At 47.8% G+C, this 17,220-nt stretch overlaps 1 protein-coding gene across 2 annotated transcripts in view; it reads right to left on the bottom strand.

Annotated features, from left to right (window-relative positions):
* ANXA5 (annexin A5) overlaps nt 1-17,220 on the bottom strand; it is an 846,782-nt gene that overhangs the window by 666,309 nt on the left and 163,253 nt on the right. For both annotated transcript variants that reach the window (XM_086962217.1, XM_086962218.1), the window contains exon 4: nt 4,893-4,987. In XM_086962217.1, coding sequence (XP_086818343.1) covers nt 4,893-4,987 — 95 coding nt within the window. The remainder of the gene's footprint in view (nt 1-4,892; nt 4,988-17,220) is intronic.

The raw sequence follows: 17,220 nt of genomic DNA, 5'->3' as shown, positions 1-17,220 counted from the left end.
TAGGTCCACCTCCGGTGTGCCCCATGTCTGAAAAAGCAGATACAGAACATGCTGTTTTAGTTCCCACTCGTGACTGACGGAGGATAACCTGCTCAGTCTGTCGGCGCCTTCGTTCAGCACTCCTGGTAAGTGTTCCGCCTTTAGCGAAATTCTCTGAAGAATGGACCATTCCCATATCTGCTGAGCTTCTCGCGACCGGAGGAGTGATCTCGTTCCTCCTTCTTTGTTCACATAATGCATAGCCGTGGTGTTGTCCGTCCTAATGAGCACTTGTAAACCCTGGAGTCGCAAAAGAAAGGCCTGAAGTGCTAGCCTGATCGCTCTCAGCTCCAACAGATTGATATGCAGTTTTCGTTCGCGAGGAGACCAATGGCCGCCGACTTGCAGATCCTGCATCACTGCTCCCCATCCCTCCAATGACGCATCCGTCGTCAGTATCTGAGGCGATGGTACGCTTGCAAAGGATAGACCTTGGCATAAATTGTCTTGATGCGACCACCAAATCACTGCTTCTCTCATCTCTCGAGTGACAATCACCTGGTCCTCGAAAGAGCCGTGCACTTGTTTCCATTGGAGGTCCAGTTGTTCCTGCAAGGGACGCATCCGCAGTCTGCAGTGTGGAATTAAGGGAATACATGATGACATCACTCCTAGCAGCGACTTGTAGCTGCGTACAGAAAGACACCTTCTTCCCCGAAGGTTTCCTGCCAACCGTTGAAGTTTCACAATCCTCTCTTGAGTAGGAAATGCCCTCGAGAGCCTCGAATCTAATACTGCTCCCAGGAACCGTGCTCTTCTTGAGGGAATCATCGTGGATTTTTCTCTGTTCAAAGTTAGCCCCAGATTCTGGAACAGATTGGTGCAAGCCTGCACCGCGTCCTGTGCTAACCTCCTGGACGGGGCTTTCAGTAACCAATCGTCCAGATAAGGGAAAACCTGGAAGTGGTTCTTTCGCAGAAATGCTGCCACCGGTGCCAGCACCTTCGTGAAAATCCTTGGGGCAGAGCGAAGACCGAATGGCAAAACTCTGAACTGAAAATGGCTCTTGGCTACTGTGAAGCGTAGGAACCTTCTGTGTGCTGGGTTAATCGGGACATGGAAGTACGCGTCCTCCAGATAGAGCGTGGCCATGAAATCCCCCACGCTGATCATCTTCAATATGTCCTGTAGGGATACCATCCGGAAGGATAGGGAGACGAGATAGGCATTTAGCTCCCTGAGGTCCAGGATGGGGCGCCATTTTTCCAGCGTCTTTCTCACCAGGAAGAACCTGGAATAGAAACCTTGGCCCCGTTGTTTGGAGGGGACCGGCTCTATCGCTCCTTTGCGGAGCATTTGTTGTACTTCAAGCCTTAGGAGACGCAGATGTTTCGATGGAATGGCTGCCGGGGGCCTGGGTGGAGGGACTTCCATAAATTCCAAAGTATGTCCTAGTCTTATGATGTTGAGCACCCAACGGTCCGATGTAATTTGGGACCAGTTCTGAAGGAATTTTGACACCCTGCCTCCAACTGATGATCTCTTGGAGGAGGGAACAGTAGGCAGAGCCAGGAAGCCGCTATTGGCGCTTGGACGTGTCCCGTCCACGGGCAGCCTGCTTGCCCTTGTTGTAAGGTCTTGAGTAGCCCGAAGACTGGCCCTGTCTTTGCTGGTATGACTGGCGGTTTTGTTGGTATCCTGAGCTGTTCGAAGATTAGCGTTGCTGCTGTGGTTGGTATGAGCCTCTATAACCACTTCCTCTGCCTCTCGCACCTCTGAAAGGAGTTTTGCGATACTGGAGGGTTCCTAGCGACCTGGCCGGTTCTGTGTCTTTTTTGATCTCCTGAAGAGTATCATCGATCAATTTCCCGAAGAGGGCCTCGCCATCGAAGGGCAGATCAAGGACCTTGTTCTGAATCTCCGGTCTAAACCAAGTTGCCTTTAGCCACCCTTGGCGTCTTAACACTGCCGCTCCTGCCAATGCCCGAAAGGACGTTGATGCAATGTCCATTGCACAGTCTATAATTTCCATAGAGACCGCCTCACCCTCTTGCAAAGTTTTCTTTGCTTCCGCCACTGACTCGGGTGGAAGCTGTTCTAGATATGGAGCTATATCGCACCATAACTGGCGATCAGATCGTCCTAATATCGCCAAAGCATTGGCGGCACGAACCAGCAGGCTAGCTATCGAAGAAAACCGCTTGCCCGTGTTGTCAAGTCGTCGTCCATCCTTGTCAGGAGGGGCCGTTAAGGGAGCAGAAGGGTTCCGTGACTTCCCCTGTGCTGCCTGTGAGATGATAGAGTCAGGTTTTGGATGGCCCGTTAGCGCTGCGGATCCATCATCTGGTGCCTTATACTTTTTATCCAGACGCGGTAGCACAGGGACCACTGTCGCTGGGTTTTTCATAGCTTTCAAACCTTCCTCCCACAAATGCTCCACAATGGGAATCAACCGTGTTGTTTTGCGGTGAGTTTCTTTACAATCGTATAAGAAACAGTCTGTGGTTTGAGCGGGCATTACCAGTTTAAATCTCCCAGCTGCACGTTCCATCAGCTGGTGAAAACTGCCGTCAGCAGGAGGTGATTCTCCTAAGTCTTGATGAGGCGAAGCTTGGTCTGGGATGACGTAGTCATATTCATCCCCGTCATGATCCGAGTCCTGATTACCATCGGATGAAACATCATCATCATTATCCCCATCTGGATCATCGGCTGGCTCTGACGTAGCCTGAGGCACTGGCCGCTGAGGTCGAGGTGGCGTTTGTATCGGAAGCACCGGAGGGACTACAGATGATTGGTTCCTCACTGGTGTCGAAGGAGCAGACCTACGTGGTGTTGGTCTTTCTGCTCTTGACTTATAGTCCTGCAGCATCTTGTGAAGGTCATGCAGGAATGTTGTAGGAACTGAAACCATGTCTTGTGGCTCATAGCTCCTAGAGTGGGCAATTTGATGATATTCACCCTCCCCTTGGTCATATGCCCCTTCTGAATCTGTGTCTTGACTCTTGATTAGAAGCGGAGATGGGCTATTGGCATATTCAAAAGCATCCTGTCCGTCTCCCTCAGAGTCTTCCTGGTCCAACAACATAGTTGGCGGTAAAGAGGTCACCCTTCTCGGGGATGTCATCTCAGGCGTGATTCTCGTCAAAGAAACAGTCACTTGTCTCTCCGTAGCCAGTATCGTCGGTGGTTCCGTCGACGCCGGAGAAATCCTAGTCGACGATATTGGAATCACAGATGTCGTCGTCGACGCCACCGTCGACGATGTAGATACTGTCGTCGTCGAAGCACTCGTCGACGACATCACCGTCGTCGATACCGCCGTCGACGTAGTCGTCGTCACTGCCGTCAACGATGATTGTTTCTTCGTCGACGTCTTCGTCGACGATGTCGTTGGCACACTCTCCGTCGACGCTGCCGTCGACGACCCCTTCTTAGACGACGACGACGACGCTTTCGTCGACGACCCTCCCGCCGACGAGCCCAATTTGATTTTGGGCTTCATTTTCGTCGTCGACGGAGCCACCGTCGACGATGTCTTCGTCGTAGAGGACCTGGAACTCTTCTCTAAAGAATGTGAGGAGGGTTTTTTGAAGGCTGGGTCTGTCTTCTCACCCTTAGGAGGCGAAACCAGTTCTGCCTTATCTTTCCCACTGTGGTGGGGGGAACTTCCTGAACCCTGGCCATCAGACTCTCTGGGGGTCTTTTTTGAAGCCTTCGAGGGGCGCCCAACAGAGGAAGATGGGGAATCTCTACCCCTTTTCACGGACCTTTTTGAGGAAGCAAATGAAGAAGATTCCTATTCATCACTGGAAACTCCATGTTTCCTTTCCTTCTGCCTCTGTAGCCATGTAAGCAGTCTTCCAGCACGATCTCTCAAGGTCTTGGTGGAGAGAGTGCAGCAAATCTTGCAGTCCTCTGCCTTGTGATCTGGATAAAGGCAGTAAATGAAATCCTTGTGTTTGTCCTCCGCAGCCTTTTCTTTCCACAGGTGGAACAGGGCTTGAGAAGGGCTTTCTTTTTCTCAACCTCAGACATCCTGAAGAAAAGGAGTTTTCTGAAGTAACCTGAAGAAATTCCTGAAGAAATAACTGTAGAAATCTACTAGAAAGAGTTGAAATTAGAGCAGAGCTCAATGGAGACTCCCAACGTGTGGTAGAAAATCTGAGGCTCGGAGGTTCCTTCAGGAAGGTTCCAGGGGTGAGGCTCTTCTGATTGGCTGATGCCTAAAGTTTGGTCTCTTTTACAAAAAGAGGCTGATATGCTACAAAAGGGAATGAGGCCTAGGCCTTTCCTTTCTCTTTTGTACCTACTACTATGGTATTTTTATTACAGAGACTCCCATTCCGACGACGGGGAATGATACAAAGCATGGGAATCTATGAAAGTTCCAATACTAGGGCAACAGCACAACATCCCTCATTACAGACCTGCAAAACTTTGACCAGGAAAGTAAAATCATCAAGAGGAGATGCACAAGGGGCAGCAACCGTTCATCCCAGTGCACTTTTACCCACAGCTATTCGTGTGGGGCCAGAATGCTCAGGCTATTTAATATAGAGATTAACACCTTGGCTGCTATGGGGTTTTCCCGCTGTGCGCTGGAAATGGACATTTTCCATTGTTCATGACAAGGTCAGCTCGTCAAACGCACAGCGAAGGTAACACCCATGACGAGCTGACCTTGTCATTAGCATGGAAGGGGTTAAAGTAGAGAAACGCCAGACTTGATCAGTCTTGGATTTTTCTGCTGATGTACATGTATGCAACAAGACACAAATGTACACAGCCGTAACAAAATTATGTTCCACTCAAAGTTTACATATGCAATCAGACAAGATAAACAAAGAATTACAACTCTAACCAAGGCCCATTAAGTACCAATATTTGAAAATAATGGATTTCAGTCTTACCCTGCCAAATTGAGTTTTATAGGCCAGAGCTATCTGCTGGCGTTGCTTATTGCTCCGGGAAATGAGAAGCTTGAGAATGGTGTCTTCGTCTGTCCCTAGAATATATATTAAAGAACTTAAGAGGGAGAGCAGCACTTCATACTATGCAGCAACATTAGAAACTCTTAGTTTGCTATTACTTCACATTTCAAAATAAGGAGCCAAAATCAGCTGCAGCTCCTCCTCCGCTAAGGAGTGTCACCCCACAAGAAAAATAAAATGATAATAACACCATGTTATAATCATTTTATTTTTCAATAGTAGCTCTGTAGGTGTGGGTGGGACTGGGCTGCCCACAGAGCAGGGAAGAAGTGGTAGGCACTCTAAGTGTGCATGACGGTTTAACCGGTCATCTTGGGCCAGTCAAGCAGTCATGCGCACTTTGCAGGTCCTTCACGGGCAGTATTGCACAGCCTGGGTGGAAAATATGCAGAGGAACCCAGTTCCTGTCTGAGCGCCAAACAACGGCGCACAGACCAATCTTTACGCTGATCAGCAGCGTGGTGATTGGCTAATGGAGTCTTGCAAGTCTGTGTGCTTCCAGTTTCTTGCGTCATGGCAAGAAGGACAGAGGAGAGGCGGCTGCTGGTAAGGTTAAGTTATTTTTATTTAAGTTTTTTTAACCCCTGCCTATCAAACACGGCTGCCCCCAGGAACCGCTACAGGCCAGAGGGCAACCATGAACACAGTATTTGGTATGGCACAAGCAGGTACAATAACTGGGAAACTTTTTTTCCATTTTGACCACGAATTAAAATTTTAGCACAATGGACAACTAAATGACGAATAGATGTAGTTTTTGTTCAACTCTGTTATATTGAAATTTATATACAAAAATAACATACTCCCATCTACATCTGCTGGCCGATTGGGTAGGCAATGCGAACTAAAAGAAGGAGAAAAGAAAAAAGGGAGGGAGGAGCCACAGAGTGAAAAGTAAGGGGTGGGCAGTAAAAAGTAAACAAGAAACATCCCTTTGCTCACCAGCGAGAACGTCCAGCTTAGGACAGAGAATTCATCTCGGAGGCAGAGGCCCAGAGACGCCACTGCCATTAGTCCAAGCATATAAGGCGGAAAACTATTGATATGTGGGGCAGGCGAGTTCTCAAATTCATTAGAAAGTTCACACAGGGACCTCATTGTTAACCAATGGAGACAGTGGGCTCTCGAAGATACACTGCTCACAGGTGGGTGATGCGGAGTCAACACGGGATAGGTCCTCCGCCTACTAGGCGCGAAGTACTGACACAACACGTTACTTCAACGTGCTTTTGTTGCCTGCTCACCAATGCTGCCAATAGTGATATACCTTTAGATTTATTCCAGCACCGAGGGACGTTGACCGCTCTTGGTACCTCACAACTGGTTATATTTAGCGTAATACACCAGACAACCAGTTACCAGTGTAGTTCAAAACACCTTGTTTTTATTTTCTCTTGGTCCTGAAGAATTGACGCTGGATCCCACTCCTTGGGACCGTTAGGCAAGAAACATGTAGACCATACAAATGCAACTACCCAGCACATTACAGTAGGTTAGTTGCCATCACTCTTTTAACCAGGGTAGGAGGCAGGATTAATAAAGTAGTGGCCCTGACCACCTTCCCCGGTTTTCACCTTTCACAAGTTCATTCACTACACTTTCACCTATTAGGACCCCTCACACGCACTCACCAAACGGCAAGGCTAAAAGATCTCCACCAAAGAGCTCCCACTGAGGGTGCCCGTCAGGAATAGCACCGCCGTCCCGACGAGGAGCACGCCCGATGATGAAGCATGACACCTAGCGGGCTGGGCGCGTGAGGGCATTATATCCGAAAGGAGGCATTCCCCTTCCTCGTTTTGGGCTATTGTATATCAGCCAGTCCTTCGCATTAGTCACTCTTCCCCTCCTTAGGAACTGCATATCTCTTTTTGTTGCTTTAATATTTGCAGCTACCAATGGGGTCGCAAATTGGATGCCTCATCAATATTCAGGAGGCAAGCGCAATTTGCGACCCCATTGGGAATGGCTAGCACTCCCAGGGAGGATGGCCTGCTGGGGTCAGTAGACCATGTCTGGGAAGGTGTTTTATATCAAGCCGTTTTTTTTATTTTTTTTTATTTTTTTAAATGTAAATTGTAAATTGATACTTGTATAGCGCACTACTCACCCGCAAGGGTCTCAAGGCGCTTGTACGAATACCGCTGTGGAACCCATCCTGGCTTTCCCTGTGAGGCGTCCACTCCTGGGCACCCCCAAGGTGGAGGCCAGGGATCCTTAGCGTTGTGGGGGCCGTTGTGGAGATTAAGCAAGCTATTGCCCAGAGTTGCAGAGTGGGACTCCATGATTGGAATAGGCACAGAGGCAAGAATTATAAGGTCCGTGGAATTTTGAGCCCAAGACCCGCCGAGGCGGGGAATTGAACCCTGGTCCCGGGCTAGACCTCTGCATCATGGTCTGCCGCTCTAATAATTGAGCCACACTTCTCCACTGTGTGCAGCCCGTTTTCCTTAATAGATAACGGGATGCATTTAAAAAAAAAAGGAAACTATTCAGTTTTTTTTAAGGGCAGGCAGCGGTCCCTGGACCATTGCCTGCTCAAAAATAAGGAAAAGAAAACACTCAAAAAGGGTAAGGGGTCCCCATATATTTGAGAGTGGCTTACCACCTACTTGATGTAGGTGGTAAACTATGAGTTTTTTCCTACCGCAAATACGGTCTCAAAACATATGTAGATTGTATTGACACTCGCTATCGGGTGGGGGGAGGGGGGAGGGGGGAGGGGGTAGTGGGGGGGGGGGGGGGGGGGGGAGAACGCCCCATAGACAGAACCTTTTCCATTTCATCCTGTATGTTTAGTTTGTACTCTCTGCTCTGGACTTCGACAATATATCTCTGCATTCTGATGAAATATTTAAAGGCTGAAATTCAGTCTTCAGGAGCCAAGGCGCTAAACATAGTGATTTCGGACCTGGATGAAATACTTGTCCCTGGGACATCGTTAAAAGAGCAAAGGTACTGGTTAAAGGTGAATTTGTTGAGCCTCCAACAGCAGAAGAAGCTCTGTGAACCAGTGTTGTCTGGGCCACCATGGGACTATGAGGATCATTCTGCATGGTTCGCTCTTGATCATCAGAATGCGAGGCAGAAGGGGAATTGGAGGAAAGGAGTAGGCGCCTGACCATGCCATCAAAAACGCATTCCCGCAAGACCCAGTTGGTAAAGCCAGCTTGCGAAGAACCATTTATTTTTGTGAGCTGTCGCAAAGAGATCCACTGTTGGTTTTCCCCACCTGAAGAACTATTCTAGAATTTTCTGATTGATCTCCCACTCGCGGCAGGTTGGTTTGAGCCTGCTCAGAGTGTCCGCCTTGACATTCTGATCTCCCGAAAGATGTCCCGCTTTGATGGATATCCCCTTTTGAACGGCCCATTCCATATTTTGTGGGCTTCCTGAGACAGGGAGAGCAATCTCGTACCACCCTGTTTGTTGAGATAATGCATTGCTGTTGTGTGGTCTGTCCAGATTAGTACAGCTGATCCTTGTATTCTCGGCAGAAAAGCCAGCAATGCTAATACCATTGCCCTGAGCTCTAGTAGATTGATGTGAAGTTGATGTTCCTTTAACTTCCAACGACCATTGACCTAGAGGTCTTGAAGAAAAGCTCCCCAACCTTCCAGGGTGCATCAGTGGTAATAACCAGCAGAGCTGGTTCGGTAAGGAAGGTAAGGCCGACAGACATTTTGTGGTTGTGTCAACCACGCTACTGCTTGAACCATGGCCGGTGTGATCTTTACACCCTGGAACTATTAGAATTAGTCTGCAAGGTTCTGTTTTAATCTTTTTTAGAACAATGGAAAGAAAGGAATTGGCGGAAAATCATAGGCAAATATGCCATACCATGCTATTGAAAAAGCAGTCCACAGAAATTACTGTTGCGGTGGCATTTGGCGTGGACGTTTGTGGCAAACCGGTCTATAGTCTGTTCACTCCACTGGGAGACTATAGTGTTAAGAGTATCTCGGTTCAACTCCCATTCATGGCAGGCACTCTGCTTAGTGAATCCGTTGTTGTATTGTACTTCCTTGGAACGTAGGCCACTCAAAATTCCGTGTTGAATTGCCCACTTCCAATTCCGTTGAGATTCTTGGGAGAGCGATGGATTTCCTCATTTGTTTCGATAGAGCTTTGTTGTAGTATTCTCTGTTCTGACAAGCACCAGATAATTTGGTATCCTGGGAAGGACAGCCTAAAGGACTAGAAAGATTACTCTTAGTTCCAAGAGATATAGGTGTAGATTCCGCTGAGAAGGTTGCTACTTGCCACTGAGCTGAAGTTCCTGAAGGAAGGGCACCCCCTTCTCCAACCTTCCTGAGAAGCATCGGTTGCCACCAGAGGAGAGGCATGTGGGAGGAAAGGTAACCCCTGAGGCAGAGGGTGAGGAAGAGTCCACCAAGATAGCAAGGTGACAATTTGTGGGGTCACTTGAATTATGTCGAAGGTTCAGTTTATCTGAACCCATTGAGTGGTTAAAGCTTCCTGAAGAGCATGCATTTGTAGAAGGCAGTGGGGTATCAAAGGATACAAGAAGACATCATGCCCAGCAGAGATTTGTACAGGCGCACCCAAAGGGACTTACTTCTTTGTATGCGGCTTGCTAACATCAGAAGCTTTTGTGGTCTTTTCGCTGTTAGATAGGCTCTTTTCAGAACCGTATCTAGGATAGCTCCCAGGAACGCAAGTAGTCGAGAAGGCTCTAGGACTGATTTCTCTGGGTTTAGTGTGAAACCCAATTTGATGAAAAGCCAGAGACCGGCTTCGGAAGACTTCTTTGCGGATTTGAAAGAAGGAGCTTTGACGAGCCAGTTGTTGATACGGGAAAACCTGGTGATGTTGGAGATACGCCGCTACTGGTGCTAGGCACTTCGTGAGAATGAGAGGGGCAAACTTGAGTCCGAAGGATAACACTCAGAATTGATAATACTTGCCGGATACAGCGAACCTGATACATTTTTTCTGCTTTTTGTATATGGGTCTATGGAACTAGGAGTCTTGAAGATCTGGGGATACCATGTAGTCGTTCCTACTTAGAAGCTGCAAGGCCTCCGGAATGGTGACCATGCGGAAGGATTGTTTGAGGAATTTGTTTAGATTTTGTAACTCTTAAATTGGCATCCACTTTTTTTTATTTTTTTTTACACACTTTAACCACATCGCTGCTGTGGTTATTTTTCCCCTGTGCTGAATATTATTGAGATCCATTGTTCATGACGAGCTCCGCTCGTCATCAGCACAGTTCAACTGTGCCTCATGACGAGCTGAGCTCGTCATGAGCATGGAAGGGGTTAAATAAACGGGAATAGAAACCTTGTCCCCTTAGATGAAAATGAACATTTGCTGTGGCTCCTTTTCGGATCATCGATGTTATTTCCAACTGTAACAGACGCAAATGCTTGTGAGCCAGAGGTTGAGGAGGTGTTGGCGGGGGTGGCTGTATAAATTCTAGGGAATGGCTGAATTGTACTAGTTGTAAGACCCAGCGAGCCGTTGTGATTTGCTTCCAGTTTTAGAGATAATGGGAGATTTTACCTCCTACTTTGGGGGGGGGGGGGGGGGGGGGGGGGGGGAGGTGAAGAAATTGCACCGGCAGTGAGAGGTCATTGACATCTGGCTACTCCTCTACTCCTATTGTTGTCCCGTCTTACCTCGAAAAGAAGATGTATTGTAGGCAGTTGCAGGCTGTGGGCTCTAAGCGAACTGCGTTCTGTATTGCTGCCTAGAGGAGTTATAGGAATGATACCTATATTGCTGGTAATCTCCTCTGTAGGAGGTCTGGCTTTTACCCCGTGCACCACGAAAAGGGGTTCTTTTGTACTGGAAGGTACACAAAGCTTTGGCCGTGTCAGTGTTATTTTGTTTCCCTGAAGGGCTTCAATCTGCTTTACCAAATAGTTCTTGTCCATCATAAGGCATATCTAGAATTTTGGTCTGGACTTCAGGCGTGAATGTTGTAGCCTTCAGCCATCCTGGCACCTTAGAACTGCGGCTCTAGCCAACTGACAGAAACCAGTGGAAGAGATGTCCATTGTGCAATCAATTATCTCCGAAACGGAGCGCTCCCCCTCCAGAAAGCTTTTCTCTCATCCTCCTTGAAGTCTTGCAGATGATTGTAGAGGTAAGGAGCGATGTCGGACCACAGCTGTCTGTTGTACCGCCCCCAGCAGGGTTAAGGAATTGGATGCTTTAACGGATACCACCAACATGGTAAAAAAACGTTTGCCGATGTTGCCTAGCCTCCTAACCACCCTATCTGGAGGTGAAGATAGTGGAACTGATGGATTCTTTGACCTGCGTTGAGTCGCCTGAGCAATCACTGAATCAGGTCTGGGGTGACCTATGAGACAGGCAGGCGCGTCATCAGGGACGTTATATTTCTTGTCAACCCTTGGTAAGACTGGAGGAACTGTGGCTGAATTTTTCATTATCTTAATGCCCTGATCCCAAATATCAAATTGATAATGGGCATAGACCGGACTGATTTTTTAAAAGGTTCCTTGAAATCGTAAAGGAAACAGTCTTGTTGGTGAGAAGGCATTGGAAGGTCGTAACGTCTGGCTGCTCACTCAGGAGATTATGAAATCCTCCAATATCCTCTGGAGTACAGTCTACTTGAGGCGGAGATGGAGACGCTGGTTTAGGGTTTAACGTCATCATCCCATTTTTCTGGATGAGATTTTATATCTAGAATTTCCCCTTCTTGTTGTCCTTCGTCTTCATCTGTAGATGGCAGCTGCTGCACAGGCACTTGAGACATAGTAAGGGGTGGATGTTGACTTTGCACCACAGGATGTGGAGAAAGCGCTGGAGCAGGTGATGGTGCGGATGAAGGAAAATGCTACTTACCAGTATGCATCTGTTATTGGCATGTAGAGCTGGAGAGCTGCACACTGCATAGATCGCCACCTAGTGTTAGGCCCGTATGTTTGCAGTTTGTTTTTGTCCTGAATAGTCTTTGGAAGTCACGGGATAGGAGACTCCTCCTTTGGACCATAGTGCGCATGGGCATCGGCCCCATCCTTAGATTGTTTTTTGCCAGCAGGGAAATGATAGAGATTTGTAAGAAAAAGGAAGGATGCTCATGTAAGTATCTAATTAAGATAATACTGGAACAGATAAATGTAGCTGGGGAGGAGGGTGGGCATGTGTAACTCTGCAGCTCTACATGTCAAGAACCGATGCATACTGGCAAGTAGCATTTTCCGTTCTATACGTATGAGCTGCAGATTACAGACTGTGCATAGAGTATATAGCAGTACCTACTGTTAGCGGCGACCACCTGTATCTGTTGCAGTAGTCTGAAACAGTGTTTTAAGTACAACCTGGCCCACAGTAGCTTGTTGTTTAGTTTGCACATCTAATGTGAGAAAGTGCCATCTTTCTTGCATTGGAATGCCTCCACTTTTTTCTCAACTGCTGATGTGCTTTGACTGAGTGTGCCCTGGGCTGCTGCCAACCAGGTACCCAGGGCCTGTGTTCCTTCCCTAAAACTGTTGGAACTAAACCCAATTGGCATCTCTGGCCACCTGCCAGACCCCAGTAAATGGTACCCTAGGTCCCCATGGCATGGTGACCAGAGAAGACCCCTGAGGGCTGCAGCACTTCTTGTGCCACCCTCAGGGGCCCTGTACCCCGACACCCACACACTGCCTTTGCAGGCTCAGTGTGTAAGTATAGAATTAAACAAAGAGCTGACATGGCACACATCCCTGTGTGCCATGCCCACAGAACCCACTGCCCTGGTAAACTTCAGTCACCCCTCTAGCTGGGTGCCCTATGCCAGAGGTGTGGGCACAGGTGCATGAGCCCTGTGCCCCTACAGTACCCAGGGCCATTCCTGGGCACCGTAAGTGCACTGATGCCAATAAGAGTATATGGTGCTGGGAGGTTGTCATCACGAACTCCACAGCACCATAATAACTACACTGAAGACTGATAAGTATGGTACCAAGGTTCTCAGCACATTAAACCTGCACTGATGCCAGTGTGAGATTTAATGTAAAATGCACCAGAGGGAATCTTTGAGATGCCCCCTGAAAACCTAACCTACAATCCACGTCTGGGATGAGTACATGTTGTTGGCTGTTTGTGGAGTGAGCTGGGGTAAGGAGACAGAGTGAGTCTTTGATCGAGTCGCTTTACTGTCGTCTTCACCTTCCGAAGAGAACAGGTGGGGGGCACTGTCTAGGTCTTCCTCGGGCGGGGTGGACCCTAGATCCGTTAAGGCTTGCAAGGCTTTGCGCCGCTACTACATGATTAGCTCCAGGTCCGGTGATTCTATGGCATGGCGCTCCGTAAGCGGTCTTCCTCTCTGCGTTTGTCGCGGGCTGCGTGTCCTGTTGCGTGGTGCTTTTTGTTTCCACTCCCGTGCGGCCTCTTCTGGGGAGCCCTGTGTGCAGTTGTGGTCTGCCCATTCGCACGCATCATCGGCGTTGAAGAAGTGGGAAGCACCAGCATGGATGACCTTTAGGTGGGCTGGGAACAGCAGGGAGTATTGAATATTGCTCGCCCAGAGTCTACTTTCACCTCCGGAATGTAGATCTTGGTTTCTGTACCGCCCATGCATTATCAAGGAAGATCAGAATATGCTTGTTTTCCACCTGTAGGGGGTTTGTGCTCCTGGTGACCCGGAGCACTGCGTCGCGGTCCTGGAAATGCAGGAATTTAGCAAGCTTCTGACAAGGTGTGGCTCCTGGTGGCAGCCTACGGGCCGGGACTCAGTGCACCCATTTTATGGAAAAGAAAGGAGTTCTGTCCACAGTTGGGGTGAAAGATTTGACCCAAGCCTCTATGTATGTAAGTGGGTGCGTCACTTCAACGCCCTCTGGAAGGTCTAGCACGCTTATGTTGCAGCACCGCTAGAACCCGTCCAAGTCATCCATTCACTCCTCCACCATTGCCAGGCGACCCTGGACGGTCCGGAGTGATTTCTGCTGTGCGCGAACAGTGGGTTGTAGATCGACTAAGGACTGCTCTCCCTCCTTCACCTTGTCGGCTACTTTCCTGTGGTCGTCTCGAATGAGACTAATGTCTGTAGTGAGGGTGCGGATGATTCAGTTGACTTAGATCTGGATGCCTGATGTCTCCATGGTTCTGCGTTAGCATGGATGGTGTCAGACCGTTTTTGGTGTGGAACTAGAGAAAGTGTTAGCAGTGTGGTGAACCACGGTTGGCGTGCCCATGTGGGAGCTACCAGGGTGAGTTTGAGAGACTGTTGTCTGAGCTTGCGTACCATTAGTGGTATTAGTGGGATTGGGGGAAAGCATACGCAAATCTGCCTGACCAGTTCAACCATATCGTATTGCCCTTGAACAACGGGTGTGGAAACCTGGCGGCGAAGGTTGGGCATTTTGCTTTTTCATGTGTGGCTAACAGGTCTATATCTGGAGGACCCCACTTGTGAAAGAATGGTTGAAGAACCTGCAGATGCAGTTCCCATTCGTGAATCTGTTATGACTGTCGACTTGACAGATCGGCTATCGGATTGTGAATTCCTGGAAGGTGTTCTGCAAGCAGACATATCTTTTGTGGAATGGCCCATCTCCAAATGTTTTGTGCAAGCTGAGACAGCTGCATGGAATGTGCGTCTCCTTGTTTTTGTATGTAGTACATGGCCGTCATGTTGTCCGTCCGGATTAAGACAGCTTTGTTCCGTATGTGCACTTGGAAGGACTTTAGTGCTAGGAAAATTGCCAGCAACTCCAGGTGATTGATGTGAAGCACCTTTTGTTGAGCGGCCCATCTTCCCAGAGTTGTGTGGTGGAGCAGATGTGCTCCCCATCCTGTCAGGGATCCATCCGTTGTCAGTACTATCTGTGGAACTGGCTCGGGGAACGGCCGCCCTTTGGAGAAGTTTTTGGTGTTCCACCACTGCAGAGAGTGGTGTGCGGCTGTCCACCAACACCAGGTCTGTTAGTTGTCCTTGTGCCCGATTCCACTGATGTGCTAGACATTCCTGCAATGGGCGTATTTGCAGTCTTGCATATGGTACAATAAAAATGCAAGATGCCTATTAATTGCATGAACACTCTGGCTGGGAGAGAGTGTTGGTTTTGAAACCTTGTAACTCAGGCTTAAATACTTTGTATCCTGGCTGGACTGGGATAAGCTAGAGCTGTATTAGTGTTTATGGTAGCCCCTAGGTATTGATGTACATGAGACGGCTGCAGATTTGACTTTGTGTAACTGATTGTAAACCCCAAGTTTTGCAGTGTTTGAATCGTTTGAGATGTGTGTTGGACACACTGATTGAAAGACACGGCTTTTATGAGCCAATCGTTCAAGTATGGAAAGACATGGATATGTTGTCTTCTGAGATGTGCTGCTACTACTGCTTGGCACTTTGTAAACACTTGTGGTGCAGTTGTGACCCCCGAATGGAAGGACTTTGAACTGATAGTGTCCTTCTAGTACAAATCTGAGATACTTCCTGTGAGATGGATGTACGGGAATGTGCAAGTAGGTGTCCTTGAGGTCTTAATGTGGTTAGGAAATCGCCTTGTTGCAACAATGGGAACACTTGTTGTAAAGTGATCATGTGAAAATGATCTGAGAGTATATACAGATTGAGAGGCATTAGGTCTAGAATTGGTCTTCGTGTTCCATCCTTTTGGGGTATTAGAAAATAGAGCGAGTAAACCCCTGTTCCTTGATGTATTAACGTAACTAGCTCTAGTGCATCTTTTTGCAGCAATGAGAGAACCTCTTGGAGCAGCGTTACATGTTCTGTGGACATTGGATGCTGTCTGGGTGGTATATGTGGAGGGGTAGCTGTAAGCTCTATGCAGTAACCATACTGAATAATTTGTCTTACCCACTTGTCTTTTGTGATGGAATTCCAGACAGGTAGGAATTGTGTTAGTCTGCCCCCTACAGGAGTGGAATGCTGTTGGGAGAGTAGAAGGAAGTCACTGTTTTGTGTTGGGAGAGGTTTAATTGTTATTTCCTCGACCTCTTCCCTTGTTGTTGTTGCCTCGGTAGCCTCCTCTAAAATATCCTTTATTAGAGGATGTTTGTATTTGTTTTAAAGGAATCTGAATTGTCTGCTCCAGCTTGTTTGGAGCCTCCTCTGTAAAAGGAGCGACGAAAGGAGCCTCTTGCTTGGGTGGACTGCAGAGCTCCCATAGACTTGGCTGTGTCAGTGTCTTTTTATTTTTTCAAGTGCTGTGTCTACCTCTGGACCAAACAATTGTTGTTGGTTGAATGGTTGATTTAAGATAGTAGTTTGCCCCTCTTGCTTAAATCCTGAAACTCGTAACGTCTAAGGAGGACACTGGTGTTTATTGCTCTGGATGCAGTGTCTGCTACATCTAGTGCGCATTTAAAGGAGGCATTTGATACAAGCTTACTCTTGTATGCGGTTATCTGCTTGTGCCTTATATTGGTCAGGTAAATGTTGAAAGAACTTCTCTAGCTGATCATAGCGAGCCCCGTCGTATCTTGCGAGGAAGGCCTATGTATTAGCTATACGCCTTGTATTGCTAGCTTGGGCAGCTATTCTTTTTCCCGAAGCATCTATCATCTTTGATTCTTTATCAGGAGGTGGAGCTTCACTGGGAATATGCTCTTTCCTTAGCGTTTAAAACTACTAGCGAGTCTGAGGGTAGCTGTCCTCTAATGTAGGCAGGATCCCCAGGAGCTGCTCTGTGCTTTCTCTATCCTTGGGTTTATAATTCAAGCTCTTACAGGATCTTTAAACACTTCAGGTACATGTTTAATGACTCCTTTAATCATTGGCAGTATTTGCACAGATTTTTGGGAGTGTTCAAAAGTGTCTAGTAAAAAATCTTCCTCTGCCTCATTTGAATGCATGGTGACATTGTAATAGATGGCAGCCCTAATAATTAAGTGTCCAAACCCAATATTGTCTTCTGGAGGAGAAGGTTTAGATGGATATATATGTGGGTCAGGAATATCTGGTACGTCCTGTGGGTTTGGATACTCCCAGTGTGGTGAACCTGTTGGGTAGAGAAAGGGTCATGTGGGTCTCTCCCTCCCCCTATGCTGTACTAATCATCATCATCAACCTGAGGGAGGTGTAAGTTGTGGAGAATTAGGAGAATTGAGGTGAAATGTTTAAAGGAAGAGCAGGGGGAAGGAGATGCATGAGAAGAAGGGTGCATAGGAGATGTGGCAGAGTCCATCCTGACAGGCACTGGAGGTGTAGGTGCTGTATAGGACTTCATCTTCCTGTGTGGTTTAGTGGAAACATGTCCTGTTTCTGGGTGAATGTAGATCCTTTTTTGTAAAG

Source organism: Lissotriton vulgaris, chromosome 3_1 (assembly GCF_964263255.1).
Source record: "Lissotriton vulgaris chromosome 3_1, aLisVul1.2, whole genome shotgun sequence".
NCBI lineage: Eukaryota > Metazoa > Chordata > Amphibia > Caudata > Salamandridae > Lissotriton > Lissotriton vulgaris.
Note: the sequence above shows the minus strand (reverse complement) of the source record. Positions and strands in the feature narration are given on the sequence as shown.